General features: G+C 44.8%; 1 protein-coding gene and 1 long non-coding RNA gene across 4 annotated transcripts in view; both read left to right on the top strand.

Moving 5' to 3' along the window:
• Positions 1 to 4,910, top strand: part of LOC134356558 (cadherin-16-like) — an 84,614-nt gene extending 79,704 nt beyond the window's left edge. For all 3 annotated transcript variants that reach the window (XM_063067524.1, XM_063067525.1, XM_063067523.1), the window contains one exon: positions 2,576 to 4,910. In XM_063067524.1, coding sequence (XP_062923594.1) covers positions 2,576 to 2,685 — 110 coding nt within the window. In that variant the 3' untranslated portion in view covers positions 2,686 to 4,910. The remainder of the gene's footprint in view (positions 1 to 2,575) is intronic.
• Positions 4,911 to 8,952: 4,042 nt separating this feature from the next.
• LOC134356557 (uncharacterized) overlaps positions 8,953 to 26,306 on the top strand; it is a 39,676-nt gene continuing 22,322 nt past the window's right edge. Inside the window, exons 1-2 of the long non-coding RNA XR_010020390.1 lie at positions 8,953 to 9,049; positions 20,614 to 20,757. This is a non-coding gene — a long non-coding RNA (uncharacterized LOC134356557). The remainder of the gene's footprint in view (positions 9,050 to 20,613; positions 20,758 to 26,306) is intronic.

The following is a 26,306-nucleotide window of genomic DNA, read 5'->3' as shown; positions in this document are numbered from 1 at the left end:
CACATAGAGAGAGAGAGAGAGAGATAAAGAGAAATAGAGCAAGTCAAAGGAATGTAGAACATGAGCCAAGGACAGAGAAAATGAGTCAGAGAAAGTGAGTAAGAATGAGGAGGAAAGAATGAATTAATGAAAAAGTGAAAGAGAGAGAGTAAAATTATTTAGGTCTTAACTAAAGGATTAGCTATTGAGGACAGAGATGTGAAGATATATTTTCAGTCAGAGTGTGGTGAATTGTGGAATTCTCTACCATGGGCCACTGTGGATAGTCACTTGGACTGGAGAGATCAGACATCACTGGATAAGGCAGGAAAATTATGTTGAGGTAAAAGATGATGGAATGATGGAGCATTCACAGACCAGAATCACTGACTTCTGCTTCTACTTCCTGACGTTCCAAGACACTGTTGCTGAGGTGATGAAATGTTTATCATCTAATTACTATCATTATAAAACAGTTATTTACTGATTTAGTTCTGTTTGTGGGGCTTGTGTGTGTCTCCTGTGTCAGTAGACTAGCCATGGATCCGAAGTACTCGGTAAACTAGTCAGAGAATAATGGAAAAGTACAGCACAGAAACAGGCCCTTCAGCCCATTTAGTCCTTGCCAAACCATTTAAAACTGCCTACTGCCATTGAGCTGCACCAGGACCACAGCCCTCACTCTCTTAACATCCAAGTATCTATCCAAACTTCTCTCAAATGTTGAAATCGAGCTTAAATTCACCACTTGTACTGGCAGCTCATTCCACACTCTCATGACCCTTTGAGTGAAGAAGTTTCCCCTCATGTTTCCCTTAAACTTCACCTTTCACCCTTAATCCATGACCTCTGGCTGTGGTTCCACCCAACCTCAGTGGAAAAAGCCTGCTTGCATTTATCCTATCTATACTCCTCATAATCTTGTATACCTCTATCAAATCTCCTCTCAATCTTCTATGTTCCAAGGAATAAAGTCCTAATCTATTCAATCTTTCCTTAAAACTCAGGTCCTCTTCCAGACCTGACAACATCCTTGAAAATTTTCTCTGTAACTCTTTCAGCCTTGTTTATGTCTTTCCTGTAGGTAGGTGACCAAAACAGCACACAATAATCCGGATTAGTCCTCATCAATGTCTTATACAACTTCAACATAACACCCCATCTTCAGTGCTCAGTACATGATTTATGAAGCCCAATGTACCAAAAGCTTTCTTTGCGACCCTATCTACCTGTGACACCACTTTCAATGAATTATGGACCTGTATTCCCAGATCCCTTTGTTCTATCACACTCCTCAGTGCCCTGCTGTTCATGGTGTATAACTTATCCTGGCTGGTCTTACCGAAGGGCAACACCTCACTCGTTTGCATTAAATTCCATCTGCCATTTTTCGGTCCATTTTTCCAGCTGGTCCAGATCCCTCTGCAAACCATGATAGTCTTCCTCACTGTCCATGACACCCCCAAGAGATTTATTGTCACATGTACCAAGGGAGAGAGAAAAACTTTGCTCTGCACACCATCCATACAGATCTATTCATTACAATAGAGCATTGAGGTCGAACAGGGAAAACAGTGACAGAATGCAGAATCAAGTGTAACAACTATAGAGGAAGTGCAGTGCAGGCAGACACGCTGCAAGGTTATAATGTGGTAGATTGTGAGGTCGTGAGTCCACCTCATCATTCTGAGGGACCATTTAACAGTGGGACAGAAGCTGTCCCTGAGCCTGGTGGTATGTGCTTTCAGGCTTTTTTATCTTCTGTCCAATGGGAGAGGAGAGAAGAGAGAACGTCTGGGGTGGGTGGGGTCTTTAATTATTTATCTATTGAGATACTGTGTGGAAGGGGCCCTTCCGGCCCTTTGAGCCACACTGCTCGGCAAACCTCGGTCTGACCCTAGCCTGCTCACAGGACAATTTACAATGGCCAACCAGCCTACCAACCGGTATGTCTTTGGACTGTGGGAGGAAACCGGAGCACCCGGGGGAAACCTATGCATTCACGGGGAGAACGTACAAACTCCTTACAGGCAGCAGTGGGAATTGAACCCAGGTCAGCTGTGCTGTAAAGTGTGCTGATGACTATGCTACCTCGTTAGACGCCTTGTCAAGGTTGTGAGAAATCAAAACACACAAAATACTGGAGGTCCGCAGCAGGTCAGGCAGCATCTGTGCAGGAGAATAAAGTCAATAGTTTTAGCCAAGACCTTTCACCAGGACTGGAAAGGAAGCAGCAAGAAGCCAGAATAAGAAGACGGGGGAGGGAGGGGAAGGAGGAAAATCTGGCAGGTGACAGGTGAGACCAGGTGAGCGGGAAGGTGGGTGGATGGGGAGGGGGAATGATGTGAGAAACTGGGAGGGGATAGGTGGAAGGGGTAAAAGGTTGGAGAGGAAGGAATCTGCTGGGGAGGAGAGTGGACCATGGGGGAAAGGGAAGGAGGAAAGGAGGTGATAGACGGCTGAGAACGGATGTTTATGAGGCATGTGGAACACAGTCCTTGGTTTGTGGGTGTGAGAGTGGCTGGGTAATTCACTGTTGTCTCCTTCCTGCTGGTGAGGAGAATCCTCAGTCACCCTTCTCCTTCTCCCTGGACAGGGATCTTCTTCACCATCGTTCTTGTGCACCTCTCTGTAACCAGCAAGAAGCGCAAGAACAGACAAAGGGACATCAGCATGGAAGCCTCTCCACTGCACACCTCTGCGTAGTGTGCAGTCCAGCTTCACGGCGCTGATTGGAAGGTCCAGCTGAACATCGGGGAGCATCCACACTGGCGTCCGAGCCAAATTCCAGTTCTGTTCATTTCATTTATTGCTGTATTATGTACTGGACTTAAAGTTTATATCTTGATATTAGCAGAAATAATAGGACAATCTAACTATAACTTTAATTCAACTCATTTTGCACTGTTAATCTTCACACGGATTAAGTTTGTATCGGAGATATGAAACGGGGTGAAATCATACCAGCCATCTCTCTCAGTCCTGATGCAGGACTGCGATATGAAATGCAGCCATTCCTTCTCCCCGCTCCCTGCTTACACCATTCTAAGCATTCCCCCCCCCCACCCCCCAACAGGCACTGTTTGACCAGCTGAGTTTCTCCAGAAGATTGTCTGTGATAGGATGCGAGTGGTGGGAACTGACATCCTGCAGATGGTACAGATGGGGTGGTGCCATGGGTACAAATACACAGGGCTGGAACCAGGGTAGGTCACTTACAGATACTGATTCACATTCAGATGTGTTTATCACCTGCACATTGGAATATACAGTGAATCATGACATCTGCATTAACAACCAACACCACCTAAAGACGTGTAAGGGGCCACACAATTTGGCGCCAGCATAGCGTGCTCACAATATTTGGCAGAACAACACAAAACAACAACAACAGTAGCAACAGTAGTAACTGTGTCCAGTTCTGGTCACCTCACTATAGGAAGGATGTGGAAGCATTGGAAAGGGTACAGAGGAGATTTACCAGGATGCTGCCTGGTTTAGAGAGTATGCATTATGATCAGAGATTAAGGGAGCTAGGGCTTTACTCTTTGGAGAGAAGGAGGATGAGAGGAGACATGATAGAGGTGTACAAGATAATAAGAGGAATAGATAGAGTGGATAGCCAGCACCTTTTCCCCAGGACACCACAGCTCAATACAAGAGGACATGGCTTTAAGGTAAGGGGTGGGAAGTTCAAGGGGGATATTAGAGGAAGGTTTTTTTACTCAGAGAGTGGTTGGTGCGTGGAATGCACTGCCTGAGTCAGTGGTGGAGGCAGATACACTAGTGAAGTTTAAGAGACTACTAGACAGGTATACGGAGGAATTTAAGGTGGGGGCTTATATGAGAGGCAGGGTTTGAGGGTCGGCACAACATTGTGGGCCGAAGGGCCTATACTGTGCTGTACTATTCTATGTTCTATGTTCTAAAAATAAACAACCAAAAGAACACAATCCCCATTCCTCCCTCCTAAAACACCCACCGACCTACTCACCTACAGACCTACAGCCCCAGCATAGAACGCCACGGGGCCACCACTCTCTGTGCAAAGAAAAACACGACTGTCTATCTCCTTTAAACATTTCCCCTCTCATGTAAGTCTACAGAGCTTAGAGCAGTACAGCACAGTATGGGCCCTTCAGCCCTCGGTGTTGTGCTACCCCACACTCAATTCACCCCTTCTCTCTATTTCCTCATATTCCACATTTATTTAGAGATACAGCACAGTAACAGGTCCTTCTGGCCCAATGAACCAGCACTGCTCAGTTACACCCGTGTGACTAATTCACCTGCTCATCCATCTTTGGAATGTGGGAGGAAACCAGAGCACCCAGAGGAAACCCATGTGGTCCCACTACAGGTCCTAGTCCAGATCACTGGCACTGTAATAGCATCGGCTATGCTACCATGTCACCTCTGGGAATAGAAGGGTCCAGAAGTCCCACATAAGTATGGTGGACAGGGTAATTCCTTATGGACGTGATAAGTTGGGAAAATCTCTCATTACATTTAACCAGTAGTTGGGGATACATCTGAAGAGTGTGACGTACAGGTCTACATGCCCGGTGTGGCCTACAAGTCCAGTGTGGGAAGGTGGGATTGGGCCTATTTCATATCGTAAGATGGTAGGGTGAGTGTCCTCATTTTATCTGCTATATTTGTTTTGGTCTTCTGATTCTCTATACGTGTCACAAGATGATGTATTGTGGGCGTGATATACCTGCATGCTATATTGTGTGATATATCGGGTCATATGCTATGTGTGATGTATAGGGGTGGTAGATTATGAGTGTGGAGATTCTGACTGTAGTAGATGGGAAGATATAATCAGGGATATTCTGTATATTGGGAGTGATTTGGCCAGATACTGTCACTTTTGTTTGTAAATTCTAAGATACTTTCTCTAGAAAAGAGAATATTTTTCCAATTTAATAAATTTCTTTAAGATTATGGCAATTGTTCAGCAAGATGATTGATGAGAGGTTGTTTCAAAAGCCTGTGGTGAATCCCAAACTCATCAGAAATACAAGACATTTACTCAATAAGAATAACAAACAGAGTGGCACATACAAAATGCTGCAGGAGCTCAGCAGGTCAAAGTTCAAATTATCAAACTACATATATGTCACCATATACAATCCAGAGATTCATTTTCTTGCAGGCATACTCAGTAAATCGAGACAGCATCTATGTAGAGGAATGAACAGCCGACGTTTCGGGCTGAGACCCTTCATCAGGGCTGGAAAGGAAGAGGGTGGAAGTCAGAATAAGGAGGTGGGGGGAGGGAAAGTTGTACAAGCTGGTAGGTGATATGAGACCAGGTGAGGGGAAAGGTAGGTGTCTTGGGGAGGGGGATGGGGGTGATAGCTAGAAGAGATAAATGGCTGAAGAAGAAATCTGATTGGAGATGAGAGTGGACCATGGAAGAAAGGGAAGGAGAAGGGGAAAGGAAGGAGGAGGGGAATCAGAGGGAGGTGATAGGCAGGTGAGGAGAAGGGGTGAGAGGGGAACCAGAATGGGGAATGGAAAAAAAACAAAGAGGGAGAGTGAAGAAATTACCAGAAACTAGAGAAATTAATGTTCATGCTGGAGGCTACTCGGACAGATTACAGTTCAAAGTTCAAAGAAGATTTATTAGCGAAGCACATACATGTCCATAAGACCACAAGCCATAGGAACAGAATTAGGCCATTTAGCCCATTGAGTCTGCTCCACTATTCCATCATGGCTGATCCCAGATCCCACTCAACCCCATACACCTGCCCTCTCACCATATCCCTTGATGCCCCAATCAATCAGGAATCTATCAACTTCCACTTTGAATATTACCACGGACTTGGCCTCCACCACAGTCTGTGGCAGAGCATTCCATAGATTCACTACTCTCTGGCTAAAAGATTCCTCCTTCTTTTCTAAAATGTCACCCTTCAATTTTGAGCCTATGCCCTCTAGTTCTGGACACCCCACCAGAGGAAACATCCTCTCTACATCCACCTTATCTAGTTCTTTCAACATTTGATAGGTTTCAATGAGATCACCACGCATTCTTCTAAGTTCCAGTGAGTATGGGCCTAAAGCTGCCAAACGCTCTTCATCTGTTAACCCCTTCGTTCCCAGAATCACCCTCGTGAACCTCCTCTGGACTCTCTCCAATAACAACACATCCTTTCTGAGCTATGGGGCTCAAAACTATTGACGATACTCTAAGTGTGGTCTGACTAGTGACTTATAAACTCAGCATTATCTCCTTGCTTTTATAATCTATTCCCCTTGAAATAAATGTCTTCTTTACCGGACTCAACCTGTAAATTAACCTTCTGGGAGTCTTGCATGAGGACTCCTAAGTCCCTCTGCACCTCTGATGTTTGAACCTTCTCCCATATAGATAATAGTCCGCACTATTGTTCCTTTAACCAAAATGCATTATCGTACATTTCTCAACACTGAATTCCATCTGACACTTTTTTTGCCCAGTCTTCCAATTTGTCCAGTCCTGCTGCAATCGCATTGCTTCCTCAGAACTACCTACCCCTTCACCTATCTTCTTATCATCCGCAAACTTGGCCACAAAGCCATCAATTTCATTGCATAAATCATTGACAAACAATGTGAAAAGGAGCGGTCCCAGTACTGATCTATGAGGAACACCACTAGTCGCTGGTAGTCAACCAGAAAAGATCCCTTTTATTCCCATTCGCTGCCTCCTGCCTGTCAGCCATTCCGCTATCCATGCCAGTATATTTCCTGTAACGCCAGAGGATTTTATCTTGATAAGCAGCTTCATGTGTGGCACCTTATCAAACACCTTCTGAAAATCCAAGTGAATGACATCCACTGCTTCTCCTGTCAACCCTGCTTGTTACTTCCTCGAAGAACTCTAACAGATTTGTCAGGTAAGATTTCCCTGTACAGAAACCATGCTGACTTTGACTTATTTTATCATTAGTCTCCAAGTACTTCAAAATCTCATCCTTAATAATAGATTCCAACACTTTCCCAACCACTGAGGTTAAGCTAACTGGCCTATAATTTCCCTTCTTATGCCTTCCCCTCTTCTCAAAGAGTGGAGTGACATTTGCAATTTTCCTGTCCTCCGAGACCATGTCAGAGTCAAGTGATTCTTGGAAGATCATGACCAATGCATCTGTTATTTCTTCAGCGACCTCTCTCAGGATCTGGGATGTAGTCCATCTGGCCCAGGTGACTTATCCACCTTAAGACCTATGAGATTGCCTTGCATGTTTTCCTTTGTAATAGTAATGGCACTCACTCCTGCTCCCTGACACTCACGGACATCTGGCACACTGCTAGTGTCTTCCACAGTGAAGACAGATACAAAGTACCTATGAAGTTCATCTGCCATTTCTTTGTTCCCCATTACTACCTCACCAGCATCATATTCCACATCCTTTTTACTCTTTATATAACTGAAAAACTTTTGGTATCCTGCTTTATATTATTGGCTAATTTGCCCTCATATTTCATCTTTTCCCTTCTTATAGCTTTTTAGTTGCCTTTTGTTGGATTTTAAAAACTTCCCAATCATCCAACTTCCCACTCACTTTTGCTACCTTATATGCCTTTTCCTTGACTTTTATGCAGCCCTTAACTTCCCTTGTCAGCCAAGGTTGCCTACCCCTGCCATTTGAGAACTTATTCCTCTGTAGGACATCCTGCGCCTTGTGAACTATTCCCAGAAACTTCAGCAATCTCTACTCTGCTGTCATCCCCACCAGTATCCCCCTCCAATCCACCTGGGCAAGCTCCTCTCTCATGCCTCTGTAATTTCCTTTATTCCATTGTGATACTGATACATGTGAGTTATGCTTCTCCGTCTCAAATTGCAGTATGAATTCAATCATAATATGATCACTGTCTCCGAAGGGTTCCTTTACCTTAAGCTCCCTAATAAGATCTGGGTTATTACACAACACTTAATTTAAGATAGGCTTTCCCCGAGTAGGCTCAAGCACAAGCTGCTCTAAAAAGCCATCTCAGGTTGGTGTTGAATTGCAAGAGAAGTCATTCAACAAATTCCCTCTCTTGTGATTCGACACCAACTTGATTTTCCCAATTCCTTTGTATATTGAAGTCCCCTATTACAATTGTGTCATTACCCTTATTACATGCTTTTTCCAGCTCCCTTTGCAATCTTAACCTCACATCCTAGCTACTATCTGGAGGTCTACATACGATTCCCATAATGGTTCTTTTACCCTCGCAATTTCTTAACTCCACCCACAAAGATTCAACATTTTCTGACCCTATGTCACTTCTTTCTAAAGATGTAATTCCACCTCTTGCCAACAGAGCCACACCACCACCTATACCTTCCTGCCTGTCCTTTTAACACACAGGATATCCTTTGATGTTAAGCTCCCAACTATGGCCTTCTTTCAGCCATGACTCAGTGATGCCCAGAACGTTGTAACGGCCAATCTCTAATTGTGCCACGAGTTTGTCCATCTTATTCTGAATGCTACATGCATTTAAATACAACACCTTCAGTCCTGCATTCTTTTCCCTTTTGAATTTTGCCTCTGTGGTACAATTTAACTCTTTGTTCTGTCTGCATTTGTTCCCATTCATCGGCTAGACCTTCATTACATTCGTATTACACCCATCATCTACTTGTAAACCTGCTGGCTTATCCTCAGCTTTATTATACTGGTTTCTATCCCCCTGCCATGTTAGTTTAAACCACTCCCAACAGCTGTAGTAAATCTTCCTACAAGAGTGTTGATCCCCCACGGATTCAAATGCATCCTATCCTTTTTGTACTGGTCCCACCTGCCCCAGAAGAGGTCCCAATTATCCAGAAATCTGAATCCCTGCCCCCTGCTTGAATTCTTCAGCTACACATTTATCTGCCACCTTATTCTATTCCTATCCTCTCTGTCACTGCTCACAGCACACAGTCCGCAGTTCACTGCACACAGTCTACAGAGTCTATGCCAAATGTTCACTGCACATAAAACATGCAGGTTCTCTACTACCTGCTCACTGCACACACAGCCTACAGAATCTCTGCTCTGGAAAAGTGAGTATGGAACTGGAGGAGATAGCAGAGGTACTTAATGAATACTTTGCTTCAGTATTCACTACGGAAAAGGACCTTGGCGATTTTGGGATGACTTACAGCGGACTGAAAAGCTTGAGTATATAGACATTAAGAAAGAGGATGTGCTGGAGCTGTTGGAAAGCATCAAGTTGGATAAGTCACTGAAACCAGATGAGATATAGCCCAGGCTACTGTGAGAGGTGAGGAAGGAGATTGCTGAGCCTCTGGCAATGATCTTTACATCATCAATGGGGATGGGAGGGGTCCGGAGGATTGGAGGTTTGCAAATGTTGTTCCCTTATTCGAGAAAGGGAGTAGGTACAGCCCAGGAAATTATAGACCTGTGAGTCTTACTTCAGTGGTTGGTAAGTTGATGGAGAAGATCCTGAGAGGATTTATGAACAGTTGGAGAGGCATAATATGATTAGGAATAGTCAGCATGGCTTTGTCAAGGGCAGGTCGTGCCTTACGAACCTGATTTAATTTTTGAGGATGTGACTAAACACGTTGATGAAGGAAGAGCAGTAGATGTAGTGTATATAGATTTCAGCAAGGCATTTGATAAGGTACACCATGCAAGGCTTATTGAGAAAGTAAGGAGGCATGGGATCCAAGGGGACATTGCTTTGTGAATCCAGTATTGGATTGCCCGCAGGAGGCAAAGAGTGGTTATAGACGGGTCATATTCTGCATGGAGGTCGGTCACCAGTGGTGTGCCTCAGGGATCTGTTCTGCGACCCCTACTCTGTGATTTTTATAAATGACCTGGATGAGGAAGTGGAGGGATGGGTTAGTAAATTTGCTGATTACACAAAGTTTGGGGGTGTTGTGAATAGTGTGGAGGGCTGTCAGAGATTACAGCGGGAGATTGATAGCCTGCAAAACTGTGCTGAGAAGTGGCAAATGGAGTTCAACCCAGATAAGTGTGAAGTGGTTCATTTTGGTAGGTCAAATATGATGACAGAATATAGTATTAATGGTTAGACTCTTGGCAGCGTGGAGGATCAGAGGAATCTTGGGGTCTGAGTCCATAGGACACTCAAAGCTTCTGTGCAGGTTGACTCCATGGTTAAGAAGGCATACGGTGAATTTGAATTCAACAATTGTGAGATTGAGTTTAAGAACCGAGAGGTAATGTTGCAGCTATATAGGACCCTGGTCCGGCCCCACTTGGAGTACTGTGCTCAGTTCTGTTCGCCTCACTACAGGAAGGATGTGGAAACCATAGAAAGGGTGCAGAGGAGATTTACAAGGATGTTGCCTGGATTGGGGAGCATGCCTTATGAGAATAGGTTGAGTGAACTTGGCCTTTTCTCCTTGGAGCAGGGGAGGATGAGAGGTGATCTGATAGTGGTGTACGAGATGATGAGAGGCATTGATCGTGTGGATAGTCAGAGGCTTTTTCCCAGGGCTGAAATGGCTAGCACGAGAGGGCACAGGTTTAAGGTGCTTGGAAGTAGGTACAGAGGAGATGTCAGGGGTAAGTTTTTTACACAGAGAGTGGTGAGTGCATGGAATGGGCTGCCAGCGATAGTGGTGGAGGTGGATACGATAGGGTCTTTTAAGAGACTCCTGGATAGGTACATGGAGCTTAGAAAAATAGAGGGCAATGGGTAACCCTCGGTAATTTCTAAGGGAAGGACATGTTTGGCACAGCTTTGTGGGCCGAAGGGCCTGTATTGTGCTGTAGATTTTCTGTTTCTATAAGGCCAATCAATGTAGTATCGTCAGCAAATTTGATTAGCAGATTGGAGCTGTGGGTGGCGACACAATCATGAGTATACATAGAGTAAAGGAGGGGGCTTAGTACACAGCCCTGAGGGGCACCTGTATTGAGGGTCAGAGGGCAGAGGTGAGGGAGCCCACTCTTATCACCTGCTGGCCATCTGACAGGAAGTCCAGGATCCAGCTGCACAAGGCAGGGTCAAGGCCAAGGTCTCTGAGCTTCTTGTTGAACCTGGAGGGAACTATGGTGTTGAACACTGAACTGTAGTGCAAGAACAGCATTTTGACATAAGCATCCCTCTTCTCCAGAGGTGTAAGGACGGTGTGTAGACCTGTGGCTATTGCATCATCTGTCCATTGGTTGTGTCGGCAGCCGAAATGTAGGGGGTCCAATGTGGGTGGTAGCAAGCTGCAGATGTAGTCCTTGACAAACCCCTCAAGGCATTTGCTTATTATTGAGGTGAGTGCGACAGGACGCCAGTTGTTTAGACATGTTACCTTGGTCTTTTAGGTAAAGGAACACTAGTGGATGTTTTGAAGCAGGAGAGCACTCTGCACTGGGAGAGGGAGAGATTAAAAATGTCTGCAAACACGTCTGCCAGTCGTGCCATTCACACTCTGAGTACCTGCCCTGGGATGCTGTCAGGCCCCGCAGCCTTGCGACTGTCCACTCGTTGGAACAGCTGTGTCCCGCAGCCTCAGAGATGACCAGGTGCAGGTCACTTCTGTGGCTCTCCTTGGGGGCTCATTGTTGGTGACATCAAACTGAGCGTAAAATCACAACTTGTCAGACCTACCACTAAACACATCTTTCCCTCCCCCCCCCCCGCTTTCCACAGGGATCGCTCCCTACGCGACTCCCTTGTCCATTTGTCCCCCCCATCCCTCCCCACCGATCTCCCTCCTGGCACTTACCCTTGTAAGCAGAACAAGAGCTACACATGCCCTCCCTTACCACCGTTCAGGGCCCCAGACAGTCCTTCCAGGTGAGGCGACACTTCACCTGTGTGTCGGCTGGGGTGATATACTGCGTCCTGTGCTCCCGATGTGTCCTTCTATATATTGGCGAGACTCGACGCAGACTGGGAGACCGTTTCGCTGAACACCTACACTCTGTCCGCCAGAGAAAGCAGGATCTCCCAATGGCCACACATTTTAATTCCATGTCCCATTCCGATTCTGATATGTCTATCCACGGCCTCCTCTACTGTCAAGATGAAGCCGCACTCAGGTTGGAGGAACAACTTATATTCCGTCTTTGTAGCTTCCAACCTGATGGCATGAACATTGACTTCTCTAACATCCGTTAATGCCCCACCTCCCCCTCGTACCCCATCCGTTATTTATTTATTATTATTATCTCGGGATTACTGCCTGTGCCACACGACAGTGAGAGTAGGAATGCAATGAGGTGGAGGATAAATGGAGGGATTGGAGCAGGGGGCAGGGATTCAAGTTTTTGGATCATTGGGACCTCTTTTGGCGCAGGCGTGACCTGTACAAAAAGGACGGGTTACACTTGAATCCCAGGGGGACCAATATCCTGGCAGGGTGATTGGCGAGGGCTACTGAGGTGACTTTAAACTAGAATGGTTGGGGGGTGGGAATCAAATTAAAGAGTCTAGGCGAGAGGAGGTTAGTTCACAACAGGGGGATGGGAACCAGTGCAGAGAGACAGAGGGGTGTAAAATGAGGCTAGAAGCAAGAAGTAGTAAGGTGAAAAGTAAAAGTGGCAGGCCGACAAATTCAGGGCAAGCATCAAAAAGGGCCACTTTTCAACATAATTGTATAAGGGCTAAGAGAGTTGTAAAAGCGCGCCTGAAGGCTTTGTGTGTCAACGCAAGGAGCATTTGTAACAAGGTGGATGAATTAAAAGTGCAGATTGTTATTAATGAATATGATATAGTTGGGATCACAGAGACATGGCTCCAGGGTGACCGAGGATGGGAGCTCAACATTCAGGGATATTCAATATTCAGGAGGGATAGACATGAAAGAAAAGGAGGTGGGGTAGCATTGCTGGTTAGAGAGGAGATTAACGCAATAGAAAGGAAGGACATAAGCCGGGAGGATGTGGAATCGATATGGGTAGAGCTGCATAACACTAAGGGGCAGAAAACGCTGGTGGGAGTTGTGTACAGGCCACCTAACAGTAGTAGTGAGGTCGGAGATGGTATTAAACAGGAAATTAGAAATGTGTGCAATAAAGGAACAGCAGTTATAATGGGTGACTTCAATCTACATGTAGATTGGGTGAACCAAATTGGTAAGGGTGCTGAGGAAGAGGATTTCTTGGAATGTATGCGGGATGGTTTTTTGAACCAACATGTCGAGGAACCAGCTAGAGAGCAGGCTATTCTACACTGGGTATTGAGCAATGAGGAAGGGTTAATTAGCAATCTTGTCGTGAGAGGCCCGTTGGGTAAGAGTGACCATAATATGGTGGAATTCTTCATTAAAATGGAGAGTGACATAGTTAATTCAGAAACAAAGGTTCTGAACTTAAAGAAGGGTAACTTTGAAGGTATGAGACGTGAATTAGCTAAGATAGACTGGCAAATGACACTTAAAGGGTTGACAGTGGATATGCAATGGCAAGTATTTAAAGATCGCATGGATGAACTACAACAATTGTTCATCCCAGTTTGGCAAAAGAATAAATCAAGCAAGGTAGTGCACCCGTGGCTGACAAGGGAAATTAGGGATAGTATCAATTCCAAAGAAGAAGCATACAAATTAGCCAGAAAAAGTGGCTCACCTGAGGACTGGGAGAAATTCAGAGTTCAGCAGAGGAGGACAAAGGGCTTAATTAGGAAGGGGAAAAAAGATTATGAGAGAAAACTGGCAGGGAACATAAAAACTGACTGTAAAAGCTTTTATAGATATGCGAAAAGAAAAAGATTGGTTAAGACAAATGTAGGTCCCCTACAAACAGAAACAGGTGAATTGATTATGGAGAGCAAGGACATGGCAGACCAATTGAATAATTACTTTGGTTCTGTCTTCACTAAGGAGGACATAAATAATCTTCCGGAAATAGAGGGTCCAGTGAGATGAAGGAACTGAGGGAAATACATGTTAGTAAGGAAGTGGTGTTAGGTAAATTGAAGAGATTGAAGGCAGATAAATCCCCAGGGCCAGATGGTCTGCATTCCAGAGTGCTTAAGGAAGTAGCCCAAGAAATAGTGGATGCATTAGTGATAATTTTTCAAAACTCTTTAGATTCTGGACTAGTTCCTGAGGATTGGAGGGTGGCTAATGTAACCCCACTTTTTAAAAAAGGAGGGAGAGAGAAACCAGGGAATTATAGACCGGTTAGCCTAACATCGGTGGTGGGGAAACTGCTAGAGTCAGTTATCAAAGATGTGATAACTGCACATTTGGAAAGCGGTGAAATCATGGGACAAAATCAGCATGGATTTGTGAAAGGAAAATCATGGCTGACAAATCTCATAGAATTTTTTGAGGATGTAACTAGTAGAGTGGATAGGGGAGAACCAGTGGATATGGTATATTTGGATTTTCAAAAGGCTTTTGACAAGGTCCCACATAGGAGATTAGTGTGCAAACTTAAAGCACATGGTATTGGGGGTAAGGTATTGATGTGGATAGAGAATTGGTTAGCAGACAGGAAGCAAAGAGTGGGAATAAACGGGACCTTTTCAGAATGGCAGGCAGTGTCTAGTGGGGTACCTCAAGGCTTAGTGCTGGGACCCCAGTTGTTTAGAATATATATTAATGACTTGGATGAGGGAATTAAATGCAGCATCTCCAAGTTTGCAGATGACACGAAGCTGGGCGGCAGTGTTAACTGTGAGGAGGATGCTAAGAGGGTGACTTGGATAGGTTAGGTGAGTGGGCAAATTCATGGCAGATGCAATTTAATGTGGATAAATGTGGAGTTATCCACTTTGGTGGCAAAAACAGGAAAACAGATTATTATCTGAATGGTGGCCAATTAGGAAAAGGGGAGGTGCAACGAGACCTGGGTGTCATTATATACCAGTCATTGAAAGTGGGCATGCAGGTACAGCAGGCGGTGAAAAAGGTGAATGGTATGCTGGCATTTATAGCAAGAGGATTCGAGTACAGGAGCAGGGAGGTACTACTGCAGTTGTACAAGGCCTTGGTGAGACCACACCTGGAGTATTGTGTGCAGTTTTGGTCCCCTAATCTGAGGAAAGACATCCTTGCCATAGAGGGAGTACAAAGAAGGTTCACCAGATTGATTCCTGGGATGGCAGGACTTTCATATGATGAAAGACTGGATGAGCTAGGCTTATACTCGTTGGAATTTAGAAGATTGAGGGGGGATCTGATTGAAACGTATAAAATCCTAAAGGGATTGGACAGGCTAGATGCAGGAAGATTGTTCCCGATGTTGGGGAAGTCCAGAACGAGGGGTCACAGTTTGAGGATAGAGGGGAAGCCTTTTAGGACCTAGATTAGGAAAAACTTCTTCACACAGAGAGTGGTGAATCTGTGGAATTCTCTGCCACAGGAAACAGTTGAGGCCAGTTCATTGGCTATATTTAAGAGGGAGTTAGATATGGCCCTTGTGGCTAAAGGGATCAGGGGGTATGGAGGGAAGGCTGGTACAGGGTTCTGAGTTGGATGATCAGCCATGATCATACTGAATGGCGATGCAGGCTCGAAGGGCCGAATGGCCTACTCCTGCACCTATTTTCTATGTTTCTATTTTTTTCTCTCTCTCCTTTTTCTCCCCCTGTCCCTCTCACTATACTCCTTGCCCATCCTGTGGGCTTCCCCCCTCCCACTTTCTTTCTCCCTAAGCTTCCCATCCCATGATCCTCTCCCTTCTCCAGCCTCGTATCCCTTTTGCCAATCAACTTTCCAGCTCTTAGCTCCATCCCTCCCCCTCCTGTCTTCTCCTATCATTTTGGATCTCCCTCTCCCCCTCCCACTTTCAAATCTCTTACTAGCTCTTCTTTCAGTTAGTCCTGACGAAGGGCCCCAGCCCAAAACGTCGACTGTACCTCTTCCTAGAGATGCTGCCTGGCCTGCTGCGTTCACCAGCATTTTTTGTGTGTGTTACTTCATTTTCTCACCAACTTGTTGGAAGTTAAGGGTGAAAATGGACAATCTATCCCATACTTGGGATATGTAGAATTCAATGTTACATTCCCCAAAAACTTTATAGGTGTGGGTGTATAAGTTCCCACCCTGGCATTGATTGTTTCAGATATCTCTATGGTTACAGCCTGTGGTGTTTGTTGGCATGATAAGCTGTATATAGACTACTCCAAGCTGCAAAGTAGCCAGAAATTCTCTCCCAAGTTTGTCTATAAGCAAGTCCTGGAAGTTTTTAGGTAAAGGAACAATGGTGAATGTTTTGAAGCAGGAAAGCACTCTACAAAGACATACTACAGAGGAAAGTGTTGGGCTGATGAGAGGACCTGGCAAGGATCCTAGAAAAAATCCAGCTGGGTAGTCTCTAGTCTTGTGTGGATCATTCACAGTCAGAATGTTGCACCCTGAGAAATGGGCTATTGTGGAGCATGCATCTTCTTCTCCCGTGCCTGGAGGACTTGCAGTAAAGACTTGCCTGGTTACTTTAGAAAACAAGCAACGTTGTCACTTACCTGTAGTGATCTCCAATATGATGTCATGATTCCTCTCAGATGCGTTATAGCTAAACTAAATTCAGTACAAACTATACTTCTGAAAGAACCACCTTATTGATGAAACACCATTCAAACAGTGATCTCGACCTATACACCTGGAAGATAGAAAACCTGTTGGAAAGCATCTCCATTAATTGCTAAATGCAGGAGTGGTGAGAGAGCCTGAATCTTCTTTATCTTCTCCAATTGTTGTGGTGAGAAAAAAGAATGGGGATGTCCATTTGTGTATAGATGATCAAAAGTCAAACCAACAGGCAATTAAAGACGCCTGTGCACTGCTGAAGCTTGAAGACACCTTTATGGTTTTGACCAGTTCCAAAGGTTTTCAGTCCTCGACCTAAAACCTGGTTATTACCAGTTAGAGGTTAAGGAAGCCAACAAGCCTAAAACCACCTTTGTGTGTCCTGTAGGATTCTATAAATTCAAAAGGATGCCACAGGAAATTACAAACACTGTGAGCATATTTCAGTGACTCGTGGAGGAATGCATGGCAGATACGAACCCGAGGGAAGTCATTGTATTCATCGATGACATCATTGTGTTCTCTAAAGACTTGGGCAAGCATGAGGAAAGACTTATGAAAGTCCTGAATCGACTCAGAGAGTACGGACATAAGCTAGCTCTAGAAAAGTGTGTTTTTGCACAGATCTCAGTCAAATATCTCAGACATACCGTGTCTCATCAAGGAGTTCAAACTGACTTTGGCAAGATCACCACAGTTAAAACCTGGTTAATTCCCAGAAATCTGAAGGAATTGAAGTCCCTCCTTAGATTTATTAGGCATTACTGCCGACTTATCAAGGATTTTTCTCGAAAAGTTAAGTCACTCAGTGAATGGACATCGGGGTACCCACCTACTAAAAAGAACTCCAAGGTGATGATTGATAACATCATCCAAAAGACCCGTTTGGAGGCTGTTGGACTACCACATGTCAAGAAGCATTCGACCAAATCTGAAAGGAACTTACATCTGCTCCAGTGCTGGTGTTTGCTAACCTTCAACTGCCATATATCTTAAACACAGATGTCAGCACTAATGGTTTTGAGGATGCCCTCCAGCAGGGTCATTGCCTTTGCCAGTAGGGGACTCTCCCGTAGCGAATCAAGGTAATCTGCCCATAAATTAGAGTCCTTAGCCCTAAAATGGGCAGTCAGTGAAAAATTTCATGATTATCTTTATGTTAGTTCATTTGCTGTGGCAATACACAATAACCCCCTGATTTGCATGCTTTCCACTGCTAGACTGGATGCAACCAGTTACAGATGGCTAGCCACTCTGTCAACTGATCATTTTAAGCTGCAATATAGGTCCAGGAAGCTGAACAATGACGCTGACGGGGTTGTCCTGATGGCTACAAGGAGGACTATCAGATGATCTCTCATCCCAGAAAGAGCGGGAGCACGTCTTGAAGTTCACTGAAAGTCATCTGGTGAACTTGGTGATGCAGGTGAAGTTAGCAATGACGTTGTGCAAGCGGTCTGTGAGAGTCATCTTATCCAACAAACTGAACCTGCCGCAGATGTTGCCATTGCACATGTTCGATCCTTAAAGGTGCATTCAAGTGTTATACCAGACAATTACGCACAAGGAGATGAGTGTGGGGGATAACCAGTCATTTCTCACCTCTCTGATGCTGAGATTACCAACTCGCAGTTAGCAGATCCTTGTACTGGGGAAGTTATCAAGCTGATGCAGAAAAATCATCCTCTTCAGTGAGAAACACAATCCCTAGACTACCCAACTTTCTTTGAGAATGGGATCATCTAGAGCTAAAAGATAGGATTCTCTACAGAAAAAGATTAACTGGAGATAAAACAACATACCAGCTTGTTTGACCTGAAAAGTTTCAATCTGAGGTACTTAAGGGTCTTCATGATGACCTTGGTCACATGGGTATTGATTGTACCCTGTATTTCGTCAGAAGCTGATCCTATTGGCCCAAGATGTGGAACCCAAGATTAGAACATGTGTTCGATGCGCAAGAAGGAGGACCTTTCCTGAGAAAGCTGCTCTGTCAGTGAATATTGTGAGTACTCGACCCTTGCAGCTGGTCTGCATGGACTTTCATACATTAGAACCCGATCAAAGTAACACAAAAGATGTGTTAGTAATAACTGAACATTCACTAAATATGCTTGGCTATTCCTACACCTAACTAAAAAGTCAAGATGGTTCCAAAGTCAACATGGGAGCATTTCATCTTGCAATATGGTTATCCCGAGTGACTCCACAGCGATAGAAGGCCTGACTTCCAATCCCACTTGATTAAAGAAATGTGCAAGATAGCTGCAATTCAAAAAGTCAGAACTAGATCATATCATTCTAGAGGAAACTCTGTCGAGAGGTTTAACTGGACCCTCTTAGATATGATGGAAACCCCCGGAGATGAAAGATAAAAGTTTGCTGGCGAGAATTTGTGAAACCCCTAGTCCATGCTTATAATTGTACTAGGAACAAGAAAACTGGCTTTAGTCCATATGAATTGATATTCAGACGACATCCCAGACTCCCAGTTGATTTAGCTTTCGGACTACCCTTGAAAGACAAACATGGTACATCACTCTCTCAGTATGCACAAAATTTTAAATCTCATCTTGAGGAAAGCCTCAAGATCGGCAAGGGGAACTCACAGAAAATGGCAGACTGAAACAAGACCACATATGACAAACCTGCGACAGCTTCAGGGTTGAAAGAAGGAGACGAATGCTACTAAGGAATGTGCGTCTACGAGGTAAAAACAAACTTGCCGATCAATGGGAAGAATTAGTCTATGTAGTGGTGAGCCAAGCTGGTGATCTGCCTGTCTACCAGGCATGCCCTAAGAAACAGTCTGGGCCCATACAAACATTACATAGGGATCTATTGCTCCCTTGTGGATTTCTTCCTTCTGAAGACAATGAACAACTTTCTCCTGTCCCTCTTCGCAAGTACACAACTCACAATATGAAGAATGAACAGTTGGCTGAAGAGAAAGAAAATCCAATTGACTCTGAAGAGGATGAGGATGTGGTTTATTACCACAGATCAAGACTTGACGTTGTAGAAGAACCTTCTAGGAGTCCGGAAACTTATGAACAGTTGCACAGAAGAACTGTGGCCTCCAACCCAAACCGGCCATTTACAGCCACCCCAGTTGCAGACCCAGTGCTGGAATCTCAAAGAAACGCAAGTTATTTATCTGATGTAGAGGAATCCACTGTAGAAAATAACTTACCTATCAGTCCTGAAGAAAACCCTGTGGAAAAAAACAATAAATGAGGAAATGTGTAATCAGTGTATCCCAGCTCATGGCAGAAGTCTGGAAATTTCGTGAATCTCAGATGAGTCTGAGGTTCAATAAAAAAAGAGATGTGATAAAGTGTTGACTAGAAACGACACCAGAAATGAGAATTCTCCTAAAGAAGAGTCTGAACTCAGAAGGTCTTCTAGACACAGAGAAAAACCCAGAACTCTCACATATCCTGAGCTCGGAAATCCTTTAGTGACAGTAATTCAGTCCCTTTTCCAAGCTCTGAGTTCAGCTATTGTAGAATCTCTTCTAGATTTCACAAATGAAGAACAGTCCAAACCCATTACAGTGCCACCTGTAGCCGTATGCAAGGAGACTTGCATTAATACAAAGGGGAAGGGTGTAACCCAGGTTAATTAAACCCAAAAGATGGAATGTTAGAAAGCTCCACTTGTGGAGGGATGAAAAGAAAGTTTACTGAATTTTTTAAGAAAAAGAGAAATTGGGGGTAGAACACCTATGCAAGGACGAGGCGTAGCTGACGCAGGCGCGGGATAGCAAGAGAAGCACAGCAAACTATTAGAAACTAAAGATATAAAGTGAAATTAGTAGTGAGTATCTCTACCCTACTAACTTGAAAACCTCAGGATGAAATCCCTGGAGGAGAGACTAGTGATAAAGGATCTATTGAAGCTACAGATATAACAAGCAGCAGCTATAACGAGACAGTATCGGCAGAGGCAAGTGTCCAAGATCTCTACCGTGTAACCGGGAATTAATTCTGTTAAATTATACCAAGGGATTTGGTAAATTAACACTTTTACGGTCCTGACTATATAATTTATGTGTGAAATATGTTCAGTACTGGTGTAATAGAGAAGTGTTTGGAAATTACAATGTGATATTGAGTTATTTTGAAATAGCAAATGGAATGTGTATAATAACTTACGGATTGTAATCCTGTTGTATACAGGTCAGGCTTGTTTTCTGTAAGTTTGTGAATCAACTTTCCATGGACGATCAACTATTTCAACGAAACAACAAACAAGATGGCAAGCCGCTCAAGATGAAGGACCAGCACGGAAGCAGTGTTTCATGACGTAGAGGATTAAATACGGTTGGATGCAAAAGTTTATTTTCATTCGAAGGATTTGAATTTGATTTTCTGCAAGAACTGATTAATTTTGCAAAGATTTTGATAAGTTACTGAACGAAATTTACTTTGTTTAAAAGTTGTGATATTGGAGAATAGTCATGAAAGGAGTTAAGCTTTATCTATCGATCTATATATATTTATTTAGATTGAATTTGAATTTGTAGACATGTTGACTTGAACAGACACTTAAATTAACCATAATACCCAAGAATAGGAATTTAATTAGTTTTCTAACTAAATAGGGATAAATAAAAAGGAAATGTTAGTCTGTAACCTTTAAATAGGGAATAACACCAGATCTAATTAGTTAGAGAAATTGGAGTAATAAAGGTTATTCTAATGAATATTACTGATTCTGACTAAACAGGAATTTGTTTTTTATTGATATCTGAGATTAGGAACCTAAACTACTTTTCGTGATTTTTATTAACAACCTGGATGTGGGGGTAGAAGGGTGGATTGGCAAGTTTGCAGACGACACAAAGGTTGGTGGTGTTGTAGGTAGTGTAGAGGATTGTCAAAGATTGCAGAGAGACATTGATAGGATGCAGAAGTGGGCTGAGAAGTGGCAGATGGAGTTCAACCCGGAGAAGTGTGAGGTGGTACACTTTGGAAGGACAAACTCCAAGGCAGAGTACAAAGTAAATGGCAGGATACTTGGTAGTGTGGAGGAGCAGAGGGATCTCGGGGTACATATCCACAGATCCCTGGAAGTTGCCTCACAGGTGGATAGGGTAGTGAAGAAAGCTTATGGGGTGTTAGCTTTCATAAGTCGAGGGATAGAGTTTAAGAGTCGCGATGTAATGATGCAGCTCTATAAAACTCTGGTTAGGCCACACTTGGAGTACTGTGTCCAGTTCTGGTCGCCTCACTACAGGAAGGATGTGGAAGCATTGGAAAGGGGACAGAGGAGATTTACCAGGATGTTGCCTGGTTTAGAGAGTATGCATTATGATCAGAGATTAAGGGACCTAGGGCTTTACCCTTTGGAGAGAAGGAGGATGAGAGGAGACATGATAGAGGTGTACAAGATAATAAGAGGAATAGATGAGTGGATAGCCAGCGCCTCTTCCCCAGGGCACCACTGCTCAATACTAGAGGACATGGCTTTAAGGTAAGGGGTGGGAAGTTCAAGGGGGATATTAGAGGAAGGTTTTTTCACTCAGAGAGTGGTTGGTGCGTGGAACGCACTGCCTGAGTCAGTGGTGGAGGCAGATACACTAGTGAAGTTTAAGAGACTACTAGACAGGTATATAGAGGAATCTAAGGTGGGGGCTTATATGGGAGGCAGGGTTTGAGGGTCAGCACAACATTGTGGGCCAAAGGGCCTGTACTGTGCTGTACTATTCTATGTATGTTCTATCCTATGTAAACAGAATGTTAGAATTTTGAATTTGTTGTTACTCATGTAAATATTTTGTATATATTGTTTTTTTATAAACAAAACTTGCTCCAGAAGTGTGTATTTTCTATTCACTGTCTCCTACCGATACCTAGAGCTTCAAATGCCCTACTAGCACCTAGTGTAGTGCTATGTAATTTAATTTTCTCAGAAAGAGTGCGGTGACCAGTCACACGAGACGAGACCAGCGCTACACAGGTGTTACACTATACTACCTGCCTACAGAGTCTATGCTGCCTGCTCACTGTATAAAGTTGACAGAGCCTATACTACCTGCTCACTGCACACACAGTCTATAGATTCTGCTCATTGCAAACATCTACAGATTCTCTGCTACCTGTTCACTCCAAAGCAGTCGACAGCCTAGACTAGCTGCTGACTTTGCTCAGTCTACAGCCTATTCTACCTGCTCACTGTACTATACTTACAAGAAGGATGTGGAAGCTTCATTCAGAGGAGATTTTCATGGATGCTGCCTGGATTAGAGAGCATGTCTTATGAGGGAAGGTTGTGGGAGTTGTGGCTTTCCTCTTTTGGAGAGGTTGAGAATGAGAGGTCACTTTATAGAGAAGATAAAAAGGATAGATGGAGTTGATAGGCAGAAACTTTTTCCCATTGTGGAAATTCATTACTGAGCTAGCATGACCTTGTGGTGTTTGGAGGAAAGTATAGGGGGAATACCAGTTGTATGTTTTCCACAGAGAGAATGGCACATTTGCCCTGCTAGGGGCGGTGGTAGAGGCTGATACACAAAGGACAGTCAGGAGACTCATTGACACATGGATGATAGAAAAATGGATTAATGTTAGAGCAGGTTAACGGGTCGGCACAACATCATGGGCCAAAGGCTCTATACTGTGGTGAAATGGTCTGTGTTCTATGTAACTGAATGGTGAGGCAAGCTCGAGGTCTGGATGGGAGTCAAGGTGCGGACTGGGTGTCTACTTCACCGGGCACTAGTGCCCCATCCCCTTTGGCTGTCTGCATCTTCTATTTCCAGCCGTTTTAATCCCATTCACCATTCCCCGTACTGACCCGCCTGTCCCCGGCCTCCTCCACAGCCAGACTGGGGCTAAATACAGACTAACTACACCTCATACTCCCCCGGGTCATTGACAACCCGATGGCATTAACTCTGAATTCCGACAGCTCAGTCAGCAGCAGGAGAAGGCCACAGCAACGGGGTTTCTCGCAGGTCAGCGACACTTGTTTAAAAGTCCAGAAAGGACGAGCAGGGTGGCCATCGTTGGGAGTAGGCCAGTGGTGAGAGTAGGAGTGTCAGGCTTTGGCTCTGCGTAAGCTTCTGTTAAGGTTCTTTTATTTTTCTCTTACTGGACCTAGTGTAGTAAACAGCCGTTGTGTGTTCTTCATGCCGGATGTTGGAGTCCTGGGAGACCCAGAGTCTCCCAGGAAACTACATCCACGTGAAGTGCATCCAACCGCAGCTCCTTGAAGACCATGTTCGGGATCTGGAGCAGCAGCTGGATGACCTTGTATGGGAGAGTGAGGAGATAATCGATCAGAGTTACGGGAAAGTAGTCATCCTGAAATTTCAGGAGGCGAGGAGCTGGATGACTGTCAGGAGAAATGGACATGTGAATAGACAATTCATACAGAGCACCTCTGTGGCCATTCTTCTCAATAATAGGTATACAGTTTTGGGGGATGACCTCCCAGGGGAACTCCACGGAGACCAGGTTACTGGCACTGAGCATAGGTCCGTGGTGCAGCAGGGGAAGAGGGAGAAGAGGGCAGTGGTAGTGATCGGGGACTCAATAGTCAGAGGAACAGACAGGAGATTCTGTGGATGTGAATGGGATACCCAAATGGCATGTTACCTCCCAGGTATCAGGGTCCGTGACGTCTTGGATCAGATCCATAACATTTTGGAGGGGGAGGGAGACATAGGAAGGAAAAGCAAGGAGATCTTGAAAAGAGAATTTAAAGAGCTAGGTAGAAAGCTGAGAAGCAGGATCTCCCGGTAGTATTTGAATTTGAACTTATTTAAATCTTACATCATCCCACAAAGTGAGGGAGTAAAAATCTTTGCATTATCACTTCATCGCAATGTACAACACGTGAATTCATAAGTCTAATGGCTTGTAGAAGAAGCTGTCCTGTAGCCTGTTGGTCCTGGCTTTAATGCTGTTGTATTGTTTGCCAGACAGAAGCAGCTGAAGCAGTTTATTGTTGGGGTCACTGGTGTCCCTGATGATCTTGCAGGCCTCCTTTATGCACCTGCTGCTACAATTGTCCTCACTGGAGGGAAGTTCACATTCACAGATGCGCTGGGCTGTCCATACCATTCTCTGCAGTTCCCAACAATCAAGGTCGGTGTAGTTCCCGTACCGGGTGGTGATACAGACAGTCGGGATGCTCTCAGTGGTGCCCCCATAGAAGGTCGAGGATTTGGGGGCCCATGCCGAACTTCTTCAGTTGCTTGAGGTGGAAGATACATTGATGTGCTGTTTTTAGCCACACAGCCAGTGTATACAGTCCAGGTGAGATTATCGGTGATGCGTATACCGAGGAACTTGAAACTAGCCACCATCTCAAATGTAGTCCCATTGATGTTGATCAGGGTGAGCCTGTCTGTTCCTCCTGTAATCCACAATCAGCTCCTTTGTTTTTTTAGACATTGAAGGAGAAGTTATTATCTTGGCACCACTATGTCAAGGTGTTAACCTCTCCTTTGTAGGCTGTCTCATCACTGCTAGAAATAGGGCCGATCAGTGTCATGTCATCTGCGAATTTGATCAGCAGATTGAAGTTGTGTGTGAGAGCACAGTCATGGGTGTAAAGGGAGTAGAGGAGGGGACTCAGGACACAACCCTGGAGGGCACCTGTGTTGACGGTCAGAGGGGCAGAGATGAGGGAGCTCATCCTTACCACCTGTCGGCAATTCGATAGGAAGTCTAGAATCCAGCTGCACAAGGCAGGGTGCAGGCTGAAGTCTCTGAGCCTCCAGTCAATTCTGGAGGGAATTATGGTGTTGAATGCTGAACTGTAGTCCAGGAACAGCATTCTAACATATGCATCCCTCTTCTCCAGGTGAGTGAGGATGGCGTGTATTACTGTGGCTATGGCGTCATCGGTAGACCTGTTCCATCAGTAGGTGAATTGTAGGGGGTCTAGTATGGGTGGTAGCATGCAGCGGATATAGTCTTTAACCAGCCTCTCAAAGCATTTGCTCATAATTCAGGTGAGAGCGACAGGGCAGAGATTGTTCAGGCATGCTACCTTGGTTTTCTTAGGTACAGGGACAATGGTGGATGATTTGAAACTGGAGGGCACTACACACTAGGAGACAGAGAGATTAAAAATGTCCATAAACACACCAGCCAGCTGTTCCGCACACACTTTGAGGACGCACCCTGAGATGCCTTCCTGCCCCGCTGCCTTGTGGCTTTTGACACATTGGAATGTTCTACATACCTCAGCCTCGGAGGTGACCAAGGAGCGGGTCTCGTCGACGGCTGTCCTTGGGGGTTCAGTCCTATCAACTTCGAGTCGAGCGTAAACAACATTTAGCTTGTCTGAGAGCGGGGCAGCAATATTGGCTGTACTGCTGCGTTTCCCCTTGAAGTCTGCGATGGTGTGCAGTCCTTGCCATGTGCTGCATGTGTCATTGTCGCAGAGTAGAGACTGGATTTTGTCCCTGTGTTGACGTTTTGCCACCTTGATGGCTCTACGTAAATCACAGTGGCTCCTGTCGGTCTCCGGAGGCGAAGGCTTATCCCTTGTGCTGACAGCAACGCGCACTGAACTAGTTATCCAAGGCTTCTGGTTTGGGTAGGCCGGCCTGCAGGTGGATAACTTCTGGATTGCTGCCTGTGCCACGCTCCAGTGAGGGTAGAAACAGGGTGATCTGGCAGATAAATGCATTGCGGAGAAGCTGGTGCAGGGGGCAGGGCTTCAAGTTCTTGGACCATTGGGATCTCTCCTGGGGGAGGAACGACCATACAAAAGTGACGGGTTGCACCTGAACCCGAGGTGTCCAATATTCCCAAGGGCAGATTTGTTGGAGTTGTTGGGGAGGATTTAAACTAATTTGGCAGGAGGTGGGAATCAGAGTGAAGGGACGCAGGATAAGATGGATGGTTAAAAA

This window comes from Mobula hypostoma, chromosome 14 (genome assembly GCF_963921235.1).
Source record: "Mobula hypostoma chromosome 14, sMobHyp1.1, whole genome shotgun sequence".
Classification (NCBI taxonomy): Eukaryota; Metazoa; Chordata; class Chondrichthyes; order Myliobatiformes; family Myliobatidae; genus Mobula; species Mobula hypostoma.
The sequence above is the reverse complement of the archived record's forward strand: the minus strand, read 5'-3'. Positions and strand labels throughout refer to the sequence as shown.